The 25,330-nt window shown below is 41.9% G+C and overlaps 1 protein-coding gene across 1 annotated transcript in view; it reads left to right on the top strand.

Annotated features, from left to right (window-relative positions):
* The first annotated feature begins 1,931 nt into the window (after nucleotides 1-1,931).
* Nucleotides 1,932-25,330, top strand: part of PCNT (pericentrin) — an 85,249-nt gene continuing 61,850 nt past the window's right edge. Inside the window, exons 1-11 of the mRNA XM_080981618.1 lie at nucleotides 1,932-2,046; nucleotides 2,539-2,688; nucleotides 5,091-5,346; nucleotides 5,833-5,891; nucleotides 6,541-6,715; nucleotides 10,268-10,392; nucleotides 12,958-13,069; nucleotides 14,094-14,358; nucleotides 16,763-16,850; nucleotides 20,036-20,252; nucleotides 23,897-24,137. Of these exons, the coding sequence (XP_080837744.1) occupies nucleotides 2,002-2,046; nucleotides 2,539-2,688; nucleotides 5,091-5,346; nucleotides 5,833-5,891; nucleotides 6,541-6,715; nucleotides 10,268-10,392; nucleotides 12,958-13,069; nucleotides 14,094-14,358; nucleotides 16,763-16,850; nucleotides 20,036-20,252; nucleotides 23,897-24,137 (1,733 nt within the window). The 5' untranslated portion in view covers nucleotides 1,932-2,001. The remainder of the gene's footprint in view (nucleotides 2,047-2,538; nucleotides 2,689-5,090; nucleotides 5,347-5,832; nucleotides 5,892-6,540; nucleotides 6,716-10,267; nucleotides 10,393-12,957; nucleotides 13,070-14,093; nucleotides 14,359-16,762; nucleotides 16,851-20,035; nucleotides 20,253-23,896; nucleotides 24,138-25,330) is intronic.

Raw genomic sequence — 25,330 nt, 5'->3', positions numbered from 1 at the left:
TTTCTCTTAAGTTACATTTCTATATGACAAAGGTTACTAGAGTTATAATATTACAGCTGGAGTAATTAATAAAGAAACATGATAACAAGCAGGAAAGTGGAAGAAGGGAAAAGGGATAGGCATAATACATTGGCTTTCATACAACGTAAACACGGGTGGAAATCACTAGGTTCCACTATTCAAGTATACAGCAGTATTTTGTCCTTTATTTGACACAGGGACATATACTGGTTTGAGCACAATTTTCCTTCAACAGACTAGATGGCCCTTGGGATCCCTTCCAACTCTAAAATACTATGATTCTGTTGCTTAATACTGTTTAGGCACTACAGGGTCTGCTAGACTTTAGTAGATCTTAGAAGTTTAAATTCAAAGAAGATTTCAAACTTTATGGTGTTAGAAACAATTTATTAATTAACGTGAGCTTACTTTGACATTGTTGTTGTTAGCTTTGTTAATTTCATAGTGCAGTAGTCTGGTACAAGTCTAACTTGCTATGCCATAACCTTGATATGGCAACAAGATGAATTCAGTGCTTCTAACTTTCCTGAGAGAACATTAAAATTAAAAAAATGTTTTGAACCATAGAGCATCAACATAGGTTTCAGAGCCACTGTTATATAGCTAGATGAACACTTACTATTATCAAGAACTGGGAAGGTGTTAGGAGAGCAGTTCCCTCTTCCCACCTCAAACAGCTTCCCTCTCGGATCTCGTCCACACTTCTGCTTGTCCTGTGCCAACAAGAGGTTTTCCGCTTGTTCTTTGCTTTCTAGGGTCTCAACAGTTTTTCATTTGTCCTACTGCTTCCCCAGGGCGTACCCTTTTTACCACTGAATGCCAATCCTTTGAAGTTTGTTAGGATTCAGCAATAAACAGGTTTCCCAGTGCATATTTCAAATTTCCTGTGCATCACAACATCACCTGAGGCACGTCCAACCCCCAGCCCTCCCTGCTGGTCTTGCCTGCATTTCTGCCAGCCCCGTCTCCACAACTGTACCCCCACTGCACTGCCAAAGTGGTGCTTGTGATGCAGCGAGAGCAACAAGGCTGTGTTGGTGGTGCAGGCGAAGAAGCCCCGGAGGGGCTGGCTGAGGTGCAGCCAAGGGGGTGGGGTTGCCTGAAGCAAATGGCTTGCTTGCCTCCCTCCCCACACAGACAGGCAAGGGGGAGGAGACAAGTTCTGTGCAACCAGCCAAAGTGCAGGGGGGCGGAGGGGGGAGACAGGGACACCACCACCACGTGTTATCGTGACAATATCATAAGCAAGTTCAAACAGAAACAAAAGACAGATTGAAATTCCCGCTCTTCTCAACCTCATTTAGTGTAAAAAAAAAAGATAATCTAAAAGAAGTTTTCAAAAATTGCCCTGCGGTTTTCCTTAAAATAAAAAAGATCTTTTTATATTTAATCTGTTAGCTGCCTTGAGTCTCTGTCAGGGGAAAATGTAAGTTTCTATGACCCCCCCTGGTGGGGGGGGGCTCCGGCCATTCCGGGCTGAAAGAGACGACGGCGCCCGCCCGCCCGCCCCTCAACGCCGCTTCCCGGCCCCGATGCAGAGCTCGGAAAAGGCTCTTTCCATCCTCCGGACAGGAACCGTGCAGTGGAAGGGGAGAGGCAGCCGGGAGGCCCAACCCGCCTGCCGCCTCACGGACCGTCGCTCCGCCAGGATCGAGCCCGGGACAGCAGCCCCGCCCCCCGGCTCCGCTTCCGGCGGAAAGGGCGGGACACAAAGTTGAATCGGAGGAAGAAAACACTACACGGCCGCGCATCCGAGGCCCCATTGGCTACTGGCGCTGCTAATCTGCCATCAGCGCGGGCGCCCGGCGGGCGGCGACAGCGGGTTAACCGCCTCTCAGGGCTCGCCTCGCCATTGGACAGCGGAGTTCTGGGCGAGGCAGCCCATTGGCTGAAAGTTTTTTTCCAGCTCCGACGGTTGCGCGGCCGTTGAAGCGGGCCTGAGAAGCAGCGTCCTGAGGGGAGCAGCGGCCGGCCGTGGAAATGGAGCGAGAGGCCGGCGGCGGCGGCGGCGGCGGCGGCCCGGAGGTGTTTCTTTTCTCCGCTCGAGGGTCGGGGCTGCGCCGGCTGAGGCGCTTCTGGGGCTCCCGCGTTGCGCGGCGGCGGTGGCGGAGTTCCAACGCCCGCCTCTCGCTGAGGCCAAGCGCCTCACAGCAGCCGGCGGGCCGGAGGCTGGGCGCCCACCGTCCGTCCCGCTTGGCGTTGGTTTGCGACTACAGTTCCCATGATTCCATGCCCTGGGGCCACGCTGGCTGACGGGAGTTGTAGTCCGCCGTGCGCCCTCTTTCAGGAGCTCCGCGCAGAGCATGTCCCGACCGAAGGGGGGAGGCGCGCACCTTTCTCCTTCAACCCGCCGCTGCAGATTGTTGAAGGCTCTTCAGGCCCTCGTAATAAGCATTCACTTAAGTCTTCAGTAGTTCTGTTCCGCACTGATTTTTGTTTAAGCATTCTGAACAGATGGTGATGCATTCTTTAATTATACTTTAAGAAAGGCCTTTAATGATATTTTCTTCTCTCTAGGTTCATGAACAAGAACATTATTGTGAAATACGTCAACTAATTGTTCAGCATGAGGAAGAAATCAGAGAGTTGCACACTAAATTAAAGGAGCAACAACAGTTGCTACAAAAAATGGAAGCTACACACAAAGAAGAGATGCAGCAAGCAGAGGTACAATATTAACTACAGCAATAATTCAAAGGTCCTTTGCTGCTGCAAATACATATGAAATAGGTCATTTAAAATAAGTGAACACAGGGAAGATTATAAACTGAATTCTAAACCAATATCATTTTTAAAAAAATAATCTGTCAAATGTTCACAGTTATTTGCAGATAGAATCAGAAATGCAGAGTTGTAAGGAAATGTGAGGATCAGCTGGTCCAACCTGCTGCAATGTAGGAATCTCAGCTAAAGCATCCATGACAGATGGCCATCCAACCTCTGCATAAAAAACTTCCAATGAAGCAGAGTCAATCACTTTCCAAGGGATTCCATTCCAGTCTCTGGAGCAGGGGAAAACAAGCTTGCTCCATCTTTCATGTGACAATCCTTTAGTATTTGAAGATGGCTAGCATACCTCCTCTCAGTGTCCTCCTGTACAGGCTAAACATATCCAACTCCCTCAACCGTTTCTCTTAAGGCTTGGTTTCTAGACCCTTGAACATCTTGGTTACTTGCCTCTGCACCCATTCCAGTTTATCAATATCCTTCTTAAAGTGAGGTCCCCAGAATTGGACACAAGACCCCAGGTGTGGTCCAACCAAGGTAGAATAGAGTGGTACTATGACTTCCCTTGATCGGGACACTATACTTCTGTTGATGTATCCCAGAATAGCGTTAGCTGGAGATGCTTCTTCAGGTATACTGGGCCAGCATTCCGTAGGGCGGGCCCTCTGCCTGGTTCCCTGTAATCTCACTTCTCTCAGTGAGGGAACTGCCAGAAGGCCCTCAGCGTTGAACCTCAGTGTCCAGGCTGAATGGTGTCCAGGCTGAACAGTAGGGGTGGAGACGCTCCTTCAGGTATACAGGGCTGAGGATGTTTAGCACTTTGAATTGTGCTCTGGATTAGTTGTAGTTTCCCGGTCACCTTCAAAGGTAGCCCCATGTAGAGCGCATTGCAGTAGTCAAAGCGGGAGATAACTAGAGCATGCACCACTCTGGCAAGACAGTCTGCGGGCAGGTAGGGTCTCAGCCTGCATACCAGATGGAGCTGGTAAACAGCTGCCCTGGACACAGAATTGACCTGTGCCTCCATGGACAGATGTGAGTCCAAAATGATTCCCAGGCTGCTCACCTGGTCCTTCAGGGGCACAGTTACTGTATTCAGAACCAGGAAGTCCCCTTCACCTGGCTGTCCTGTCCCCCAGAAACAGTATTTCTGTCTTATTGGGATTCAACCTCAATCCGTTAGCCACCATCCATCCTTCAACTGCCTCTAGACACTCACATAGGACGTTCACCGCCTTCACTGTTTCTGATTTAAATCGGAGGTAGAGCTGGGTATCAGCAACATACTGGTGAACACCAAGCCCCAGCCCCCTGATGACCTCTCCCAGCAGCTTCATATAGATGTTAAAAAGGATGAGGGAAATGATGGAGCCCCAAGGAACTCCACAAGTGAGTGCCCAGGTGTCCAAATCCTCACCCCTCAACACCATTTTCTGGACATAGCTCAGGGGAAGGAGCGGAACCATTGCATAACAGTGCCTCCAGCTCCCAATCCCTCTAAACAGTCCAAAAGGATACCATGGTTGATGGTATCAAAAGTGACTGAGAGATCAAGCAGAACCAGGAAGCTGCTTACACCTCTGAACCTAGCCTGCCAAAGATTATTGACCAATGCAACCAAGGTGGTCTCAGTCCCATGATAGGGCTGGAATCCCAATTGGAAGAGATCCACATGGTCTGCATCTTCTGGGCATGCTTGGAGCTGTTCACCGACCATCTGCTCAAACAGCTTGCCCAGGAATGAATACTGGGTGATAACTGGCCATAATGGCCAGGTCTAAAGATGTTTTTTTAAAGAAGCGGTTTAATAACCACTTCTTTAAGGGGGTCCAGGAAGACTCCCTCACAGAGGAGAGCATTCACCACTCTACTACAGAGCTCATTGGCCAGCCTTGTCTGGCTTGCTTTTATGAGCCAGAATGGGCAAGGGTCCAGGAGACAGGTGATCACTTGTCAAAGAAGCCTGTCCACATCCTTAGAGGTAATTATTAATAAGCTGAATAAAGATAACTTCCTTACTGTCTAGTAAAAGTCACTATCATTGTGATTTGGGAAAGGTGCTTTAACATTAACTTGCAGTACCTCACTTGTCGCCATCACTTTGCCCCATTGTTAAAAGTGGAATCAAGGTTTGAGGGAAATTAGGGTGCTAACTAAGCCTGGCCCCTTTCCTTGATGTTCACCTTTTCTGGTTCCTGCAGAAACATAATTCAGTGCCACGTGACATCCCTGGTGCAAGGATGTCCAGCTGGCAAAAGTGAGCCATAGGATTGCACTGTAATAAACTGAAAGTAATTGCAAACAGGGTTATGGGTTTCAATTATTGTCTTTCTTGACTGCAGGCTCTTCATAATCTTAAACTGGAAGCTTTAAGGCTAAGTTCAAATAACACACACACATCCCAGTTGGAACTGATGCAGACTAATCTGAGAAAAGAGAAAGAAACTGCCCTCATGGAGTTGCGTGAGATGCTCAACGATAAACATGCTCAAGAAGTAGCAGTTCTACAAGGTCAATACCATTTTGAGCTGGAGCGTATTAAAGAACAGAGTGATAAGGAAAAAGAAGAAATGGTCGTGAAACATCTAGATGCCATGGGTAATCTACCTTGTAGTTTTCAACCAAAATATTGCAATCCATAGAATACTAGCACAGACATTTTGATGTTTTATTCAGTGCTGTTTGAGAGCAAAATTAATGTCAATTTTAATCATAGCAGATAATACTTTGAAAATGATTTAATAATGTACAGAGATTATATAAAATATAAAATTTAATGCTATAATTTAGAAGTACATAATGCTTTTTGACAAGTGTGCTGTAAGAAAAGCTTTTTATGAAACGAAAAACCCTCTGCAAATTATGTAAAAACAAGTCATTTTAATAAGCATAAATATGCAAAATCAGAATATTTGTAAAAGTGAGGGCGGGGAGCCATTAAGAACAAAGGAAGATGCGGGGAAGGTTATATGAAGTGTGGAAGTTAAAGAGTAGATAATTTTTCTTTGATATTTTGAAATTGTTATTTATATTAGCTGACATGCCAAATATATTTATGCAGTGACAACAAATTTGATGTTTCAGATAAACAGAAGAAGGAAATAGCTCTGGAAATGGAGAAGACACACACCCAGCTCTTAGAAGTATTGTGTATAATTTATTGTGTTTAAATATTTTCTTTTTAAAACTGGATTTTTATATGATGAAAATTCTTTGATTTACATTACAGTTCCTCAGACTGTTCTCTCTCTCTCTCTCTCTCTCTCTCTCTCTCTCTCTGTGTGTGTGTGTGTGTACACACACACACACACACACACACACACGTGTTCCCTTTCTTAAAATGTAGGAATTGTGTGTACATGCTATCTTGCATGGCTAGATATCCAAGTATGCTAATAGAAAATGCACTAACAAACTATTGATCATGCATCTTTAAAATAAGATCATAAAAGTGAATGTAAAGGCTAATTAGTGGTGGCATCCAGTGTTCTTGCTGACTATTGTATGAAAACAAGTGGCAGCTGCTAAAGAGATCATGAGATAAAAGCAGAGATGCTAGTTTCTATCTGGAAAAAAAAAGTTGCTTGAACACACATGGGCTATTGGGTAGGTCTTGTCCAGGAAACCCACTTCATTTTTGCAAAGGCTCAACAAGTAGCAGCTGGGACTGACAAGTAACTAAAGTTAAAAGCATTTAAATTGAAAGAATGATTGTTCCTTTAATTTAAAAGGCTATGGATTTTTCAGGATACTGTGTGGCAATTTTCAATGTTAGACTTCATTTTCTTTCAGAATCTTAAAAGAGGATGTGCATTAAATACAGACCTCAGTTTAAAAAACTTGCATGAAGAGTTATCTGTAAAACATCAGACTGAATTAAATGAGATGGAAAGAACCCTAAATGCAGCAACTGAAGAAGTAAAAAGAAAGTTGAAGAGTCTTTCTCTTGAAAAAGAGCAGGTTGAAAGTAGGTATTCTGAGAAGTTATTATCATTACTTTTGGGCGCAAGAAGCAGTATTTCATCTGCCTCTAAAAAAGTAGGTGCTTTCCCACTCTTGCCAATAGAATGACAGCTGCATCAATTCTTGAGGTATGTTGCTATCAAAAATGAGAGGCAGGTAGAGGAAGTATTAGTCAGCTGCTAGAGGTCTGCGAAGCCAGACTGTGCACTTCAGTTCATATCCAAGTCTTCTCCTCCTTCCAAAAGTCTGTGACTACCCTCTATCCTCCTTTGTATTTTATTTCATTTAGCACCATTCCACCTCAAGACTTCTTAAAAGTATAGATTAGCAGTACTGACATCACTTCAGTCATCCAACTCTCATGATTTCTTTATTTAATGAAATTATACTTGGCTTTTTGAGGAAACCCTCCATAGAGCAGCTTACATTATTTTAAAATACAAATCCATTTCATGAAACTTTTTCAAACATATAGGTGGAACCAATAAACAACAATAACTTAAAAATCACCAATATAAAAAAATAACACAATCATATATCAGTTAACTACTTTCATCCTGACACCCCATCAAAACCTTTTGAGAAAAAGTCTTTTAAAAAATAAGAGATTGGGGCCTGCCTAATTTCACTGAATTCTGTTATTACAAGAAGGCCCTATTACAGGCATAGGCAAACTTCGGCCCTCCAGATGTTTGGGACTACAATTCCCATCATCCCTGACCACTGGTCTTGTTAGCTAGGGATGATGGGAATCGTAGTCCCAAACATCTGGAGGGCCAGAGTTTGCTTATGCCTGCCCTATTACATGTCTTTACTGGTGGGCACTGAACTTGGCCCTTTGTACTGGTTGTTAAGGTATAGGCAGAACTATATAGGTACAAGCAGTGCTATTTCTCTAGAAAATGAGGTGCTGGAACTCACCTTGAACGCCTCCCTTGTTCTCTTACCATGGCAATGGTGCCCACCTGAGAGATGCTGGAACTGAGTTCCATCGAGTTTCAAGTGAAAAAAAGCCCTTTAAATAATCTGGTTCCAAGCCAGTCAGGGTTTTAATGGTAATAACTAGCACCCTGAATTAGATACAGAAGTGCAGTGGTGAACAGTACAACTGATGCAAAAATCAGGGTAACATATTGTGACTGCCTGGATTTCACCAATAACGAGGTGACCATATCCTGTACCATATGAAGATTCTGGACCATCTTCAAAGGCAACTCTTTGTAAAGTGCATTTAGTAATCCAGTCTGTGACAAGTGAATGGATTACTTATTTACTGGGTAGGATTACAGTTGGTGTACCTGTCTAAGCTGGTAAAAAGCATTCCTCGCCACCTCAGCTTCCCCAGTCAGCAGTGAAGCATTTAGTGCCCCCGAACTATGAATGTGATCATTCAGGGGTGTGCAGCTCCTTGAAGCAGAAGTTGAACACCTCTTCCCAGAGTTAATGGCTCTCTCATGCGCAGAAACTCCCATCTTCTTTGGAGAACCAGTTTGGTGTAGTATTTAGAGTGTTGGAAATTGACCTGGGAAGCAAGTATTCAAATCACCACTCAGTCATGAAGCTCACTGGGCAGGAGTGAACTAATGAGCCCCATCAGTGGAAGCTCTGCACAAGAACTTGCACAATGGAACTTTTAACCTCTTTCCTCCCACCACCCACACTGAAATTGGCTCATGTGGCTGGGGGGTGAGGGTGGTATGTGTTGGAAGAGCCCCAAAACAACACACAGGAGGAGAGGAGGCATCATTCTCTCCAGGAAGTCATAGTGATGGAACGGTCACCTTTGTGCAACATTGAATTCCTCTTAATGTCTCTTAGCCTAATCTACTTAATGGTTGTTTTTTTAAGGATACAGTGAAAAGAGTGAAAACTATGTACACCACCTTAAGCTCCTTAGAAGAAAAGTGGGATATAAACGTTACAAATAATAAATTAAGCTTCAGTTTTTTCTCCTTATCCATCTGAGGCCAACCCTCCAGGAAGGACCAGAGCTACCAGGAGGATACCATGGTTGATGGTGTTAAATAGTTCTCTGTCTATTGTCCCTTGTGAATTATTTACCAGGGTGACCAAGGCTGTTTCCATCCCATAACTTGGTCCTCTGCAATCACACTTTACACTGAATCCACATTTACCAAGGTTTTCAGTTCTTCTTTGTCTTTTAGTCTTTTTGATTTTGCTAGTCTTATTTAGCAATGTCTGTCATCTTGTTCTCTTTGTGACATGATGCTATCCTGTTTCTTAGATGACTTCCATCTTCTCTCCTCTTTGGATTTCCAGCCCTTGTCTTGCTGGGGTGGCTTGCAGGTCTTATGTTTTATCTCATATTCTTTTCGCTCACATTGATTTTCTGTTCAGAGCAAAATGACTTTGATGTACCACCCTATCTAGGTTTCCTTATTCGTTGTTTCTCATTCTCTGATTTTTGTGGTCCACCAGAATGACTCTGAAATAACATATTTTATATTCTAAACCTTTTCCCTTCTACACTTCTTTTTATCTTCTTTTAATATTCTTGTTTCCCAGTCATGTAAATCTGGGATAAAAAGGTAAAGGGACCCCTGACCATTAGGTTCAGTCACGGACGACTCTGGGGTTCTGGCGCTGATCTTACTCTACAGGCCAAGGGAGCCGGCGTTTGTCCGCAGACAGCTTCCAGGTCATGTGGCCAGCATGACTAAGCCGCTTCTGGCGAACCAGAGCAGCGCACGAAAATGCCATTTACCTTCCTGCTGGAGCAGTACTTATTTATCTACTTGCACTTTGACGTGCTTTGGTACTGCTAGGTTGGCAGGAGCAAGGACCAAGCAATGGGAGCTCACCCGCCGACCTTCTGATTGGCAAGCCCTAGGCTGTGTGGTTTAACCCACAGCGCCACCCGCGTCCTGGGATAAGTTTCCTTAATGCAGAACAAAAGAAAGGAAGTCTGTAATTGTAGATTCTCCATAGCCGAATTCTACTCCTCTTTTGCTTCCCAGTTATTGGGAGACTAAGGCTGCAGTCTTATGCACCCATACCTGGGAGTAAGCCCTATTGAACATAGTTAGACTTACTTCTGAGTAAACAGGCACCACAAGGCTACTGGCTTGTTTAAGTTAATCAGGTCTGGGTCTGGTCAGTTCTTGGATGGGTGCCCATTTGTGAACCACACATACAGGGTCTTGGGTTGCATGATGGAAGAAAGTTGGGATATAAATGTTAAAATTAAAATTAAACTTGTAAGGATTGCATTGTAATATCACCTCTTTTAGACAAAGTGCAGCATCTGGCATTGCTTTTCACATTATAATACTTTTTTTTGTCAGAAACATTGTTACAAAGATTGTGGAATTTATTAGAAAACTTAACAGAATTGTACGTATGAAGTAGAATTTAAATTCATTTCTGACCTTATATACCTCTTCAGACGTTTGGACTGTTGTGATGCCAGAAACTGGTTTGAAGCTGTCATCTCACAAGTAGGGCTGTATCTCAGGTGTAGAGTGCATTCTTTGTGTGTATTTTGACAGCTGATAAGAAAATTAATTTTATAACAGAACACAATGTTATTTTGTAGTGGAGCATGATATCCTGAAAAACCAGTATGATCTGGCCATGACAAAGCTGCAGGCTGAACATGAACAAAAGTTGGAAGATATGAAAGAGCAAAGCAAGAAACAAGAAGAAGAATTACAGCAGGAGGTAAATAAGCATATTTATGTTGATTTTTTGCAAGGCTCTTTATGTTTATCAAGATCTGCCTGAATATGAGAGTGAAATGGCAGAGTGGGAAACAGCAGATGAGGATCTCCACATAGGTGACTGGAGGACTGAAACAGGCAAATGAGGGTGTTGGGATGCTCTAAGAGAGGGGTGGAATTATGGATAGAGATAATAAGAAACATCTGGAGATGGAAATGATAGACGTAAGAGAGAAAGGATCTTCTGTACAAGTTGAACACAGAAGAAAACACCATCAAGCTGCTGGCGATCTTTGGGAAAAGAACGGAAGAAATAGAAATGGAAGGACTTTTTCTTTAAATTAAAGATGGGAAAGCATAGCCAAGAGGAAATAGGACTGGAAAATATGGAATTGGATAATAATATTAATAACAATAATAAACTTTTATTTATATCCTGCCCTCCCCGGCCTAGACTGGGCTCAGGGCGGCTAACATCGAATATATAACATTGGTATAAAATAAAACAATAGTTAAATTACCTCCTAAAAACAAGTCAGGATCAAATTAAAATCTAATTAGATGGCTTTCCGCAGGATTAGGGTTGGGAACAGTAAATGTTCATCAGGCCCAGCTGTTTATGCTGTTCTTATATGGGCCTGTGAAAATGCTGGGAGGCCTCTTTCATACTACAGTGGTGCCTCGCAAGACGAAAAGAATCCGTTCCGCGAGTCTCTTCGTCTTGCGGGTTTTTTCGTCTTGCGAAGCAAGCCCATTAGTGGTTTAGCGGATTAGCGCTACAGTATTAGCGGCTTAGCGGGCTTAGCGGATCAGCTGATAAGCGGCTTAGCGATCAGCTGTTAAGCGGCTTAACGATCAGCTGATAAGCGGCTTAGCGATCAGCTGTTAAGCAGCTTAACGATCAGCTGATAAGCGGCTTAGCGATCAGCTGTTAAGCGGCTTAGCTGATCAGCTGATAAGCAGTTTAGCGGCTTGGGAAAAAGGGGGGGGGAAAGGAAAAAACCCCCGCAGGAACTCGCAAGACATTTTCGTCTTGCGAAGCAAGCACATAGGAAATTCGTTTTGCGAAGCACCTCCAAAACGGAAAACCCTTTCGTCTAGCGGGTTTTCCGTCTTGCGAGGCATTCGTCTTGCGGGGCACCACTGTAGTTCTTATACAAAAAGAGAAGGGGAGTCAGGCTGAGTCCTGACCAAAGGCCTGGCGGAACAACTCCATCTTGCAGGCCCTGCAGAAAGATGTCAAATCCCGCAGGGCCCTGATCTCTTGTGGCAGAGCGTTCTACCTGGCCGGGGCCAAGGCCGAAATTAATGAAGATACAAGTAAATAGTTATGGACTATTACTCCAATAAGAGTTCTTGGAATTTCTTGAAGAGAAAGTTGTTATACTGGACTGGAGAAAGACTTTTTTTGGCCTTAATAATAACAATCAAAGAGCCCCTTTGGGACTTTTTGTGTGGAAAGAAGAATGTCTTGAAGTGTCTGGGATTGAAGATTGGAAAAACGCCTAGCAGACTGAGGACATTATCCTGGAATACAACGAGATACTAACTATTCTGGAATTAATATTTTGAATAATCTTTATGTACATAATTGGCAGATGGAGAACTGGAAGTCCTTATTTCTCTCATCTCTCTTTTTATTTTTTATGATTTCCAGCTTTTGTCTTCTTCTGTAAACTCTCCTATACTTACGTTTTGTTCTGTTTTTTGATGTCCTGTACTCTGAGTTAATGAGGATACACAAAGGAAGGTGATGGATGGATGATGAAGAACCCTGTGTGAGATGCAGAGAAGGGAAGATCTCCCAGAGTGGGAGGCTGACAAGAGGGCATTGCATTTTCCTTTCTTCCTCCCACTGGTTTTTTTTTTGTGTTCTTCTTTCTTTCTTTCTTGTATGTAGATTTGCTTTCTCGTTTTTTCTATTTTTATTTGGATTAGTTTGGCTTTTATTGTATTGTATGTTGAAAAGTTTCAATAATAAAAAAGAGAAGTAACTCACTGGTGCACCTGAACCCTGTTGAAAGCAGGAGTGATGTCCCCATGCATCAGCTGATGCACAAGGAGTTTAATTCTGCTTGGTTCAGGTGTACAAACTAGTTCCTCACACTGAAGCCCTGAAGGAAACTGGAACTTTCTGCACATCGCCTGATAATGTCATAATGACATCAGCTGACTGATAAGTGGCTGGTCCTGTCCATCTATCAGGGGTGCAGTGGGGGCTAAAAACGTTCCCCATCCCATTCAAAATCTACCAGTCAGTTGCAAAAGATGTAGAGTTAAAATGAAAGAACAGGCGGCTGCTGAGCACATTCTAAGCCTAGGAATGTTTTTTTTACTATCAGAATTGAACAAAGCAAAGAGTCCTTTCATGCAGATATGCACTACTGGTTAGCTACCTTAAATTTCAACAACCGAATTTATAAAGTGGTTTTATTGTTGCTGCTGTTAAGAAATTCGGAGCTAGAAATTGGCCAAAAATCCTGTCACTCCTGGTCTAGAAGATTTTGAAAACTCTTTTTATAAAATTGAAATTCGTAGGTGTACTAACTCATTGTACCTCTTGTAGATAGAGAAGCTAATGGCTATGCAAGAAAAACTAAAGGGAGAATCAGAAGAAGAAATCAAAGGACTTTGGTCTCAACTGGATAGTGCTCGGGCAAGTCGCCAAGAATTAAGTGGTACGTTTGAGGATTTGACATAGAATCATTGTAACCTGTAACTTGCTCTCTGTTCATTTTTAAATTCTAGGGTCTGATTCTCTATCATTCAGTGAAGCATTTTATTTTATGCTATTAAATAATGCCATATAAAGGAACAATATTTTATATTCTTCTTAATGACTAATTAGCTGAGGAACTGTTAACGCATGTTTGTGAAACTCTCAGTTTTAATTTCAGGATTTTAGGTTACTTTCTCAGATTTGAGGCTTGACATAATTTACATTTTATCCTGTTCAAAAATAATATTAAGTTTCTAAAAATATTTTTACTATTTCAGGTCTACACAAAATATAACATGCAGGCTAAATTTATGACACAAATAATCTTGATGCCATTCATTATGAATCTTAACAATTTATTTGAAATATTAACTCATCGATTTGTATTTATATAGTAGCTCTTGAATTATTATTATTTCCTCCCTTTTCCACTTGAGGTATGCTGTTTAATGAATATAACATAATGATATATTGAGTAGTTAACATTCATAAATGAGCTCTAAGATTTGTAATACCAATCTTCAGACTTGGCAGTGTTTATATTTACTTTCTTCATTTTATTATGCATTTAACCTGGCCAATATTAATAGATCCCATGCCTTTTTGGGTTTTTATGCAAATCTTGGAAAATGTAAATATAGGTGGAGTTGTTGGATAGCCAGTGTTTTCACACAGAATAAGCTTTCTTATCTTCCCCCTGCACCCCCTGATGTGTTCTGGAGGGTCCCTGAAACGTACATGACCAGACTGAGGGACGGCAAGGGGAAGGAGATCAAGTCCCATTACACAAGCAACCTCAGAACTTGTAATAAGTTCTATTCAAGTTAATAAACTGCTTCTTAGCATCCAAGGCACTTAAGGTCAAATGTTAAGCTTAGTCGTCTTAATAGCGTTGTCCTGTGTGTGTTGTACTTCTTGAGAAGCTTGTTTTATTTTAATATACTGTATTAAAATAAGAGAGTATTATCTTGGTCTTTCACCAGAGTTGAAAGAACAGCTGCTTGCTCGCACTTCACACATGGAAGAAATGGAATACCTGAAGAAGGATTTTCAACTTAAATGGGATAAAAAAAAAAGTGAACATGAAAATGAACTGGAACAATTAAGACTTTATTTTGAACAGAAATTAAAGTCTGTGGAAGAAAACTACAGAGAAGAATTAACAATGCTGCATCAGAGGCTGCGGGAAATGAAAGATTATTCCCTATTAGAGGTGGAGAACAGCCAAGATCTACATGTGGAATCTGGGTAATGCTAGTAATTTAGTAACTTGATCTGTAGCATCAGATTCTTGGAATGTGTAATGAAAACTACAGTGGTACCTTGGTTTACGAACTTAATCCGTTCTGGAAGTCTGTTCTTAAACCAAAGCATTCTTAAACCAAGCGTGTTACTTCTGGGTTTCGCCACTTACCAAGGCATGCTTTCCCATAACGGGGGGGGGGGGGGGGGACTCAATTTACAAATGGAACACACTCAACAGGAAGCAGAATATGTTCTGCTTGCAACACAGACTTCACAAACCAAAACACATATTTCTGGGTTTGCAGCGTTCTTAATCCAAGTTGTTCATAAACTAAACTGTTCTTAAACCAAGGTACTATTGTATTTGTAATTGTAGTTTCCTCTGGCAGTCTGGACAGGTGGTCATGTTGGAGAATTCCTGAAGCCCTCGCCTTGACTTGTGCTCCTGGCTAGGGGAGAACCTTTTTTACTACCATACATTGATACTCATAGGAGCATCTAGCAGCTGTAGGATGCACTAGATTTCTGTTTGTCACAGCTAGGATTGGGTTAGCTTGATTGTCATGTATCCATTTTTTTTTTAAAAAAGAGTTAATGTTGTTTTGAAGACTCAAGAAAATTAGACCCTTTTATGCCTTTCAGAATTTGGCCCCTGACCAGCCTTTCAAGGAAGTGTTGTGCAATTGCTTGCCCTCATGTTTTGTCTCTGGAAAAGCTATTATTTGTTACCAATGCTTATATTTATTACCAGGCAGACATTAGTTACCTAAGTTGGTTTTCACAAGCTCAGTCTTGCATTCTGTGAGTGACTTGTAAAATATTGGTTAGTTCAAACCACTTGGAGAATGGGAATCCTTTGCTAATCCTGATTTAGATTATTTTTTTCAAGAGGCAAGCTGACAGTGTCTTTCATATACTGTTTTTGTTTGTATTGATTCTAGTGAATGCTTATGATCTGTCTGCAGCTGCTTCAAGTTGAGGGTGGCTTAGGAAACGTGGTTGATGTTTCTTACTGGGAACATGGCGGTGTGCAGTCAGTGTAAGATTACACCCTGTCCTCCAGCCTGTCAGCTGATTCCACCAGGGAGTTCAGTTGATAGGCGGGTGGGTGGGTGTGGTTTGAGGAAAATTCACTACCTCATGTACTTCTAGTGGAAATTTTAGGTACCCTAAATGCTTACAAACTAAAGAGAGAGCCTGTTGATAAAAGCTGATAATAGCTTTTGTGGGATTTGTATATTTAATTGGAATTTAAGATTTATTTAAGGTAAAATCCTGAATGACTCCAGAGTCCCAAACAGCTGTTTCTTCCCACACCAAAGCAGCTACAGCTAGAGAGAACATGGAAAGAAGCTAAAACAGTTATTTTACTGTTTTCATGGGCAATGCAAAGCAACATGGTGCTGTGAATTTCTGTGGATTAGCCATGCACCATTCAGTACCTCTGTGAAGGCTGGAGCCTTCAATATGTGGACCTGTCTGTGCCTGGCCCTTCCCTGTCTGGGGAACATTTGTGAATACCTGAGCTGCATTATCCAGGCTGTAGCATCATGGCAGGCCTGACTGCTGAACAATGGAAAATGCTTCTCCTGTAGCAAAATCTCTGTTAAGATGGCTTTCACCTATGTGAGCTCTAGATCCTAATTGCAACCAATTAGAAAAGTTCTGAGAGAGAGAGAGAGAGATGCAAACCACAACTCTTAATGAACCCTGAGGTTTATAACTAGTGTGATAGAGTTAGGTGAAGTGTGAACAGGAATCTTAATCTCATGATTGTGGTAACTGAAAAAAGTGAATCCGTGGTTGTAGAAATGAATACTACTTCATGCTAACATTTTCTTACATGATTACCATGGTTGCTTCTGTGTGACTTTAAATCACCCCCAAATTTACAGTTCAGTACATAGAATGATGGAGCTGGGTGATCTAGTCTGACTGCTGTTGTATTCCTCACAGGTGGCCATCCAGCCTCTCCTTTAAAACATCTAATGTGGGAGAGTTCATCACTTTCTGAGGCATTCTGTTCCACCACGGCTTATACCGTTAGGGTCTTCCAAATATTTCAGTGAAATCCTCTTTCTTGTAATGTGAACCCCTTATTTTGGGTCCTATTCTGGAGCAGTTAAAAACATGTGCTCCAGCATCTTATATGATAGTCTTTTGAATATATTAAGAAGGCTATCATATTGCCTAATAATCTATAAATCTCTTCTTCATGCTAAACATACCCATTGTTAAATATACTGAAAACTACTTTAATACTTTATTAAAGTTATTGCTTTATTAAATTATAATATAGTAAAGCATATATGTAATGCTATAAGAAAGCAATGTTATAATAAGACATTACTTTATTAAAGTTATGAAGACCATGTTACTTACTCTTTTGAAATTTCCCCCCATACAGTTCATCTGCCATATTTCTAGAAGAGATGACTGAAAAGGAGAGACATGATCTATTTGAGCAGCTAACTCAGCAACTGGAACGCCACAAGGTAAATTTGGTGTTGTTTAGTCATTTAGTCGTGTCCGACTCTTCGTGACCCCATGGACCAGAGCACGCCAGGCACTCCTGTCTTTCACTGCCTCCCGCAGTTTAGTCAAACTCATGCTGGTATCTTCAAGAACACTATCCAACCATCTCGTCCTCTGTCGTCCCTTTCTCCTTGTGCCCTCCATCTTTCCCAACATCAGGGTCTTTTCCAGGGAGTCTTCTCTTCTCATGAGGTGGCCAAAGTATTGGAGCCTCAGCTTCAGGATCTGTCCTTCCAGTGAGCACTCAGGGCTGATTTCCTTCAGAATGGATAGGTTTGATCTTCTTGCAGTCCATGGGACTCTCAAGAGTCTCCTCCAGCACCAGAATTCAAAAGCATCAATTCTTCAGCGATCAGCCTTCTTTATGGTCCAACTCTCACTTCCATACATCACTACTGGGGAAATTAATAGCTAGGTAAATTACTAGCTAGTTATAAAAAGGCATATTTGGCTTGCCAGACAAAATGCCCCCCCCCCAACATGCGCTGTTCTGGGGATTGTTGCTCAGGGCCACCAAAAAGGCCTTAAGGGCAGCATGCCGCCCTTGGGATGTACATTGAGCCATCCTGCTGTGGATAGTCTAGAGCAGAGCTTTCCAAACTGTTCATGTTGGTGACTCACTTTTTAGACATGCATCTTTTTGTGACACAGTAATTCAGTTTTACTAGCAAATCGGAGGTTAAACTAACCCCTTTCCAGCCCTGGGAGGAGTGTGGGGAGCATTTGCACGACACACCTACACCCTGCAGCTGACACACTAACGTGTTGTGACACATAATTTGGAAAGCTCTGGTCTAAAGTGTCACGACCCCTACGTTCAGCAGTTGCTACAGTGAGCTAAGGTTCCAGATTTGGGTTCTGCCTCCAAGCCTGATGCTGGTGTTGAAGGACAACTGATCCTGCCGCTGCCAGAAGGAGACAACTGAACCAGTTGCTGCTGCACCAAAGCCTGTAGAACCAAGCCAGAATCGTCATGAGTGCCTTCCCATGTGCTTAGGGAAACAACTGCCTCCCCCCGCCCTCCATCTCACCAGTCTAGGCAATGGAATGTAGAAATGTCTGTCTTCAGGCCAGAGGGTGAAACCTTTTAAGATTATCGACAGAGGCTTTGAGATTGCTGCATCACACTGTTGACTCACATTAAGCTTGTCTACTAAGACCCCTAGATCCTTTTCACACGTACTGCTAGTAAGGCAGGTGTCCCCATCTTATATTCGTGCAGCTGGCTCTTCCTGTCTAAGTGCAGAACCTTACATTTGTCCCTATTGAAATTCATCTTGTTAGTTTGGGCTCAGTTCTCCAATCTGTTAAGGTCATTTGGAATCCCAATTTGTCTTCTGCAGCATTAGCTGCTCCTACCAGTTTGGTGTCATCTGCAAATTTGATGAGCATCTCCCCAGTTCCTTCATCCAAGTCATTTATAAAAACATTGAACAACAATGTGCCTAGGACAGAACCCCACTTTTGCCCAGGATGATGAAGCACCATTAATGAGCACTCTTTGGGTTCGGTCAGTCATCCAGCTACAAATCCACCTAATAGTTACCTCAGTCAACCCACATTTTACCAGCTTCTTCACAAGAATATCATAGGGGACTTCGCCAGAAGCTTCACTGAAATCAAGATACACTATGTCCACAGCATTCCCCCAATCCACCAAGTTTTTAACTCCATCGAAAAGAGAAATGAGATTTGCCTGACATGACAGATTTTGGGAAACCCAGGCTGGGTCTTAGTAATCACCACATCCTTTTCTAAGTGCCCACAGACCAACTGTTGCATTATCTGTTCTAGGACCTTTCCTGTTATCAATGTCAAGCTCACTGGTCAGTAGTTACCTGGGTCTTCTCTCCCCTCCCCCTTTTGAAGATGGGGATAACATTTGCCTGCCTCCAGTCTGCAGGGACTTCACCTGTTCTCCAAGAATTCTCAAAGATTTGAGGCTCTGAGATTACATCCACAAGCTCCCTTGGTTGCAACTCATCAGGCCCTGCAGATTTGAGTTCATTTAATGTAGCTAGGTGTTCCCTTACCACCTCTTTTCCTGTCTTGGGCTTCAGCTCTCTCTCTCTTTCTCTTTGCATTATTTATTCTGTTATCACCAGGTTGGGCACTGCTTTCCTTTTGGGTGAAGACAGAGGCAAAGTAGGTGTCTAACAGTTCCTCCCTGTTGTTGAGAATCAGGTACAAGATAGATGATCCCTTCACCTTCAGGAAAATGAAATTGTCTATGAGACAGCTGAGGAATTTGTTGGACCTTACATTGTTGGCAGAGTTTTTGTTCCAATAGCTATTGGGGTAGTTGAAGTCTCCCATTACTACTGTATCTCTCCTTTTTGAATGTTTGGCTATCTGCTCTAGGAAGGCATCATCCAAGTCTTCAGTCTGGCTTGGAAATCTATAGTCAGGGCTGGCCTTCCCATGAGGTAAGGTGAGGTGTTCCATTCATCCTAATGGACCAGTCTCCATAGCATAGTAGTGTTGCTGTTGCAGTCCACCTTGGGTAAGGCTGCAACCCAGTAGTGGATATCAGTGCACATGAAGACCAGTGCTACTTATGGCTTATGATCAATTCTAATTCTGTTTATTAATACATTAGCATTCAGTATTCCATCCTGATTGTGGCTGTACTAGCAACTAAGGCAGAGCTACTTGTTGCATTTTATTGCTGATGACTGCCAAAGGGCTGTGAACAATTAGCTCCGTGTAAACTGCTTGTGCTAATTTTAGTTGTTGGCACCTGTCTGTCTCAAGAGACAATGGAGTGCACCTCTGGGGTGAAGTCAAACTGCTGCATTAGCAGCACCAAAGTAACCTCCTCGGGGCACAAGCCTGGGCAGTGTGTGTGGAGGTTCTAGGCTGTCTAGACGACAAGATCCCTCTCTTGGCCTCACTGATGTGGGCCAAAGGAAAGCAGAGCAAAACATTTTGGCACCAGCTTGGTTGCAGGAGTTGCTGGAAGGAGGAGTACAAGGCGCCATCCAACTGTCTTAGGGGCTCCCCTTTGGATTTGTGCAGGATTTACTTCTTAGCCTTTTCTTCTTGTGAAGTATAGTTTAGTAAAACAAGTGTTTTGCATAGAAAATTTAAAATGGATATGTTTCATAAATCTTACCAGTGTTTTTCTTCTGCATGCTGGCTTCAGGAAGAACTCTCTTGTTTACAGTTGCATTTGGATGATAAACACAGAAGTGAGGTAGAGTTACTAAGGTCTTCGCTCACACTTCAGTATGAAGAGAGCCTAAAGAAAATGAGGATGGATCTTTCAGATAGATTCACTTCTGAAATGGAGCAGCTGAAAAGAAAACATAGTTTAAGTCTTGAACAGCTCCGTGCCAAAATGTCAGAAGAGCACCTCAGAGGTAAGCAGTTGCAGGTCATAAGAATAACATGTGAAATTTTAATTTCCAAAATTACATTTATATGGAAAATGCTAGCTCTGTGTTCTAAACCAGTGAAATACATTGCTTTACTACAGTGCTCAGGCTGTCACTTTCTAAGAAATAGGCTTTAGTTGGCTTTAGAATAGAAAAATAGGCTTTAGAAAAAGGCTTTAGTTGATTTACCCTGTGAAACTAATAGAAGGCACTCCTAGCCACAGAGGCCACCTATGCGTCAATTGATAAGGATCGTTCGAGGAGTTCCCCCAAACAACGGACCTGCTCCTTCAGAGGGAATGCAGTCACCTCGCCTGTCTCCTGGATCTGAGAACCATTCGCCCACAAAGGCGCTGCCTCCCCAGGATTCATACTCAACTTATTAGGCTTCATCAGTCCACCACTGCATTCAGGCACCTGTCTAGGTCTTTCACCATCTCTCCTGAATCAGATGTAACAGAGAAATAGAGCTGGGTATCACCAGCATACTGATTACACCTTGACCTCAAACTCCTAGTGGCTGCTCCCAAAGGCTTCATATAGCTGGGGACAAAATAGAGACCTGTGCAGATGCTTAAAATAACTTTTGTTAAAAAACCAGAAGCTTTTTTTGGTAGGCATTGTAGGACAGGAATTGCCAAAAGAGTGGAAGAAGTTATTCATGTATTCTACAACGGAAGCTAGGATTCTACTAGTTCAAAAATGGAAAGATGACAAGATACCAACAAAAGAAGAATGGCAAGTCAAACTTACGGAATACGCATAAATGGCGGAACTCATAGGAAGACTCGAAGATAATGACAATGAAGACTATAAAAAAGACTGGGAACTGTTCATGTTGTATCTACAGAAATATTGTAAAGAAATGGACTCACTAGCAGGGTTTGAGTAAACACAACTAAGAAAACAAGTGTAAAGGTTAAGAAACAACAATATGGAAATTAATCAAGTGTAAGATGTAACGTGAAAGAAAATTTGGCATAAAAATGATAAGAATATAAGAGCATTTAGCTAAAAGATCAGAAAAATAAGACAAAACTTAAGCAGAAGTAGCAAATATTTAAAGAAGTGGAAGTTGAAGGAAGTCATGGTGTGGGGGGGAGTTTCGTTTTCTTTTTTCTCTTTTATATGGTAAATGTGTTGGAAGACTTCCGGGTCAACGCCATCGGTGAATGGCGGAGTTCCTCCGTCCGGAGGAACGGGCTCCGTGGAAACTGGGTCTTCCCGCCGCGGCGAAGGTGGGGACCCGCTAGAAATCCCAGGCGGAGGAAGCCTGGGAACGTGGGGTTCGGCAGGGCACCAGGAGCGCCCCCCTACTCGCAGGGAATCCCATTTAGGGGCTCCGGAGCGAAGTGGGGTGAGAAGCGCGGTGCTGCGAACTGACTGCTACTTTCACGGAGTGAAGCCGCACAGCCATTGCCGGAGAGCGCTGACTTTTTCCTGTGGACAATTGGATTTAAAACAAGTACCCGTGAGTAGAAACGGAAAATTGGATCAAGAAATTTCTTAATTTGGTAACGAAGCGGGAAGGCTCAAAACAGGAAGTCTGCCTTCCGCTTTTTGTATATAGACTAAAGCAAAAACTTTGTAAGCTAAAGCCTGGAAAGCTGTCAAAAAAGTCTAAATTTTCTTCATTTAGAAGTACTGAAACCCCCTTGGAAGCAGGAGAAAAGGGGGGGAACTTTGTTCAACCCTAGCAGGAGAGGGAGTGAAGAAGGATAAGTTTCCACCGTCTCTAACCTGGGAACAGGGTGTCAGAGACAGAAATTGTTGGAGAGGTTCATTGACTGTGAATGGGATATTTTGACAGATAGCTAAAGAAGAGAAACAAGCTGATTCCAGTGTTGCCTTTTGCATCCTAAAGAAACAAAATATCTGAAAAAATCTGAAAAACGAAGGTAATTTTCCTTTGTTGGACTTGCCTAAAAAAATGGATACAAATAGAAATTGCCTCCTCTAGAGGGAGCTTGTCAAATTGTTGCTGCAGTACATTTGAGGGCTCAACAGATGTGAGATTAAGACCGTGGGAACAGGCTTTTCTGACCTTGACTAAAGATGAGTTGGAAAGAAGACTGGGTGCTTGCCTTATGCAAGACAAGTGCCCTGCTGGAACAGATGCATGAGAAGATGGGCTTGATGAATGAGAAAATGGATTTGACTGTTGCAGTTAATAACTGTGGGCAAACAGGGAATATTGATACAGAAATTATCCAGGGACCAACTCATGAATCTGTACTGACTGGGCAAGTGCAGAAGATAATGGAGGAGGATGCGGTTGCACCCCAAATAATACAAATGGAGAGTCCCGAGGCCCTATAGGAGTATGAGCCGCTGTCATTGAAGATTGAAGTTGGAGTGGGCCAGGGGGAGTCTGGAGTTGAGGAGGTTCCCAACGTTGGAGAGACCTTGGAATATGCTTTTAAATACTTTTTGGACTATATTGAGGATTGTGGGGAGTGGGACTGTGGGGAATGGGCGGGTTTGATGAAGGGAGATGGAGACAATTTTGGCTTGGAATCCCCCAGAGGCCTACCCCTCAATGAGAAAGGAAAGAAACTAAGAAAGAGACCAACAAAAGACAAGGAAAAGGGCAAGTATAAACAAGAAGAAGAAGAATTGCAGAAGGGACATGGAAGAGACTTAAGGGCCTCGGACATAAGGCTTCCAGGTTGATGGACTAGATGGAATGGACAGTAAGGACTGACACGATCCGAGACCAGGAAGAAGGGACGTTGGATGAAGATTGGAATAAAATTTATAAAGATAATTTTCTAATTGAGGAATTGGCTAAAAATTTATGAATATTAGGGAAAATGTTGGAATGAAACTATATGACTTTAGCAGAAATGATATCAGGAGTAATGTATATTTGATAACTAAGATTCAAGCTTTAAGGTGTATTAGGGTAAGATAAGGTTAAATTAATTAAGGTAATGTGAATAATAGAATATGGGGAAAGATGGAAAGGATTTGTTGAGTTAATTATTAGATTAAATTAGGTTAGGATGAATTTTTTAACAAAAATTGAGAAAGATGGAAAGAATTTGCTGAAATAACTAATTAAACTAGAATACAAAAAAGCGAGGTGTGAGGAAGTCAATGAAACAAGCAAATGGAAGTTTTAGATATGTAATTTGGGATTTGTGTTGTTTTCTTTTTTCTTATCTTTTTGTTGTATTGTTGTATTGTTGTATTGGTTTTTGTGTTTTTTCTTTTCTTTTTGTCTATTATAGTGTTGTTTTTTAATTTTTTTTAAATGTTTTTCTTCTTCTTATTCTGAAAACTACTAATAAATATTATTTTTTAAAAAAATATATGGTAAATGTGTTGAATATTAAATTGTAAAATCTAATAAAAATTTATGAAAAAACCGAATAAAAAAATAGAGACCTGTTCGATCCCATAGCATAACTGCCATGGGCCAGAAGAGCAGCCTCCCAGTACTGGGGCCACAACCCTGCAAATAGGAATGGAACCCCTGTAACAGCAGTGTTAATAATCTTCTAATAGTGTTAACATTCTAATCTAAACTAAGATTATAGCAATGAAACACTAAATATGTCTTGTTCAGTATTTTGTTGCAATTATGAAAACTGATGAAAAATATTTTAAACTTTTATTATTTTCAGAAATTGCTGAACTTGGTCTACAAAGTGCTCAAGATGCTGCGCGTCAAGTAGAAATGGAAGTGGCTGAGCGATGCTTGGCACTAGAAAATGAGTACAAAGCTAAACTTTGTATTCTTCAGGTTGAGACCCAAAAAGAAGACATAGAAGAATTGAGGAGAGAAAATACAAAATTAAAGGAAATTAGTGTGTGTCAAGAAATGCATTGGAAGGAGGAGCTGGAGCAGGTAAAATATGGAGGGATGTTGATATATTGTGTTTCTGAGAAATAATTAAGGATTTTAATTAAGAATACATATGTGTATCAACAATTTTTAAAAAATAAATTTTGTTCTACATTATATTTTCAAAAATAAATTGTTCACTTGGACACCTCTAAATTTGGCACAGTAGTTCCTGAGATCAAGGAACAGGGTTTTGTTTTGTTTTGTTTGAATACTGTTGGATGGCATGTTGAATCAAGCTGGCCGACTGAACCTTTCAGAATTGTATTTATTGTCAGTGAGGGCTGCTGTTAGCTTCTTTGAATTCCCAAACACCAGGAGTTCCTTGCTAGTTACAGTGGTACCTCTGGTTACGAACTTAATTCTTTCCGGAGGTCCCTTCTTAACCTGAAGCTGTTCTTAACCTGAGATACCACTTTAGCTAATAGTGCCACTGTGCCGCCGCCACCACGTGATTTCTGTTCTCATCCTGGGAGCAAAGTTCTTAACCCGAGGTACTACTTCTGGGTTAGTGGAGTCTGTAACCCCAAGTGTTTGTAACCCAAGGTGTTTGTAACCCGAGGTACCACTGTATTAAGAAATGTATCTTAAGAGAAACATTTACAGCCCTTATTTCGAAGTAAATATGCATAGAAAATTCCTCTTTAGTTTATGGGTCTTACTTCTGAGTAAATGTACATGGGATTGCAACATAAAATCATTGGCTAATTCTGTTAAAATATAGAGAGTCTGGTTTGTGTAAATAATAATAATAATAATAATAATAATAATTTATTTGTGATCCTCATTTTTATAGTGCTATCCTGTATATGTTTATGTGGAAGTAAGAAAATTTATAGTAGCAAAATGTCCTGTTCCCTTCTCTGGCTACTGTTGTCTGCACCCTCTTTACAAGTCTTTGTAGCAGGACAGGGGCTTCATGCACAAGGTGGAGAAGGACATGTTGGGCTGTTGGGAGAAGGAGGCTTTACAAAAGGAACGCTTTCCATCCCCTTCTCTCAACAATTGCTTCCACCCCATCAGCTCTTCTTCAGGAGGGATCTCCTTGATCCTCTGCAAAAACTTTCCAGTGGTGGCTGTGGTGGGGAGGGCTGGGGAAGGAAACTTGGTTTCTCTGAACAGCTTCGGAAGAGCTACAGTATTTCAGAAGTGCTTTGGTATGCTTGGAAAACGGACTTAATATGAAGGTTTCTTCTAGTCAATGGATGAGGTT

This window comes from Podarcis pityusensis (assembly GCF_964106645.2).
Source record: "Podarcis pityusensis genome assembly, chromosome: 1".
NCBI classification, from domain to species: Eukaryota; Metazoa; Chordata; class Lepidosauria; order Squamata; family Lacertidae; genus Podarcis; species Podarcis pityusensis.
This window is presented reverse-complemented; position numbering and strand designations above follow the sequence as displayed.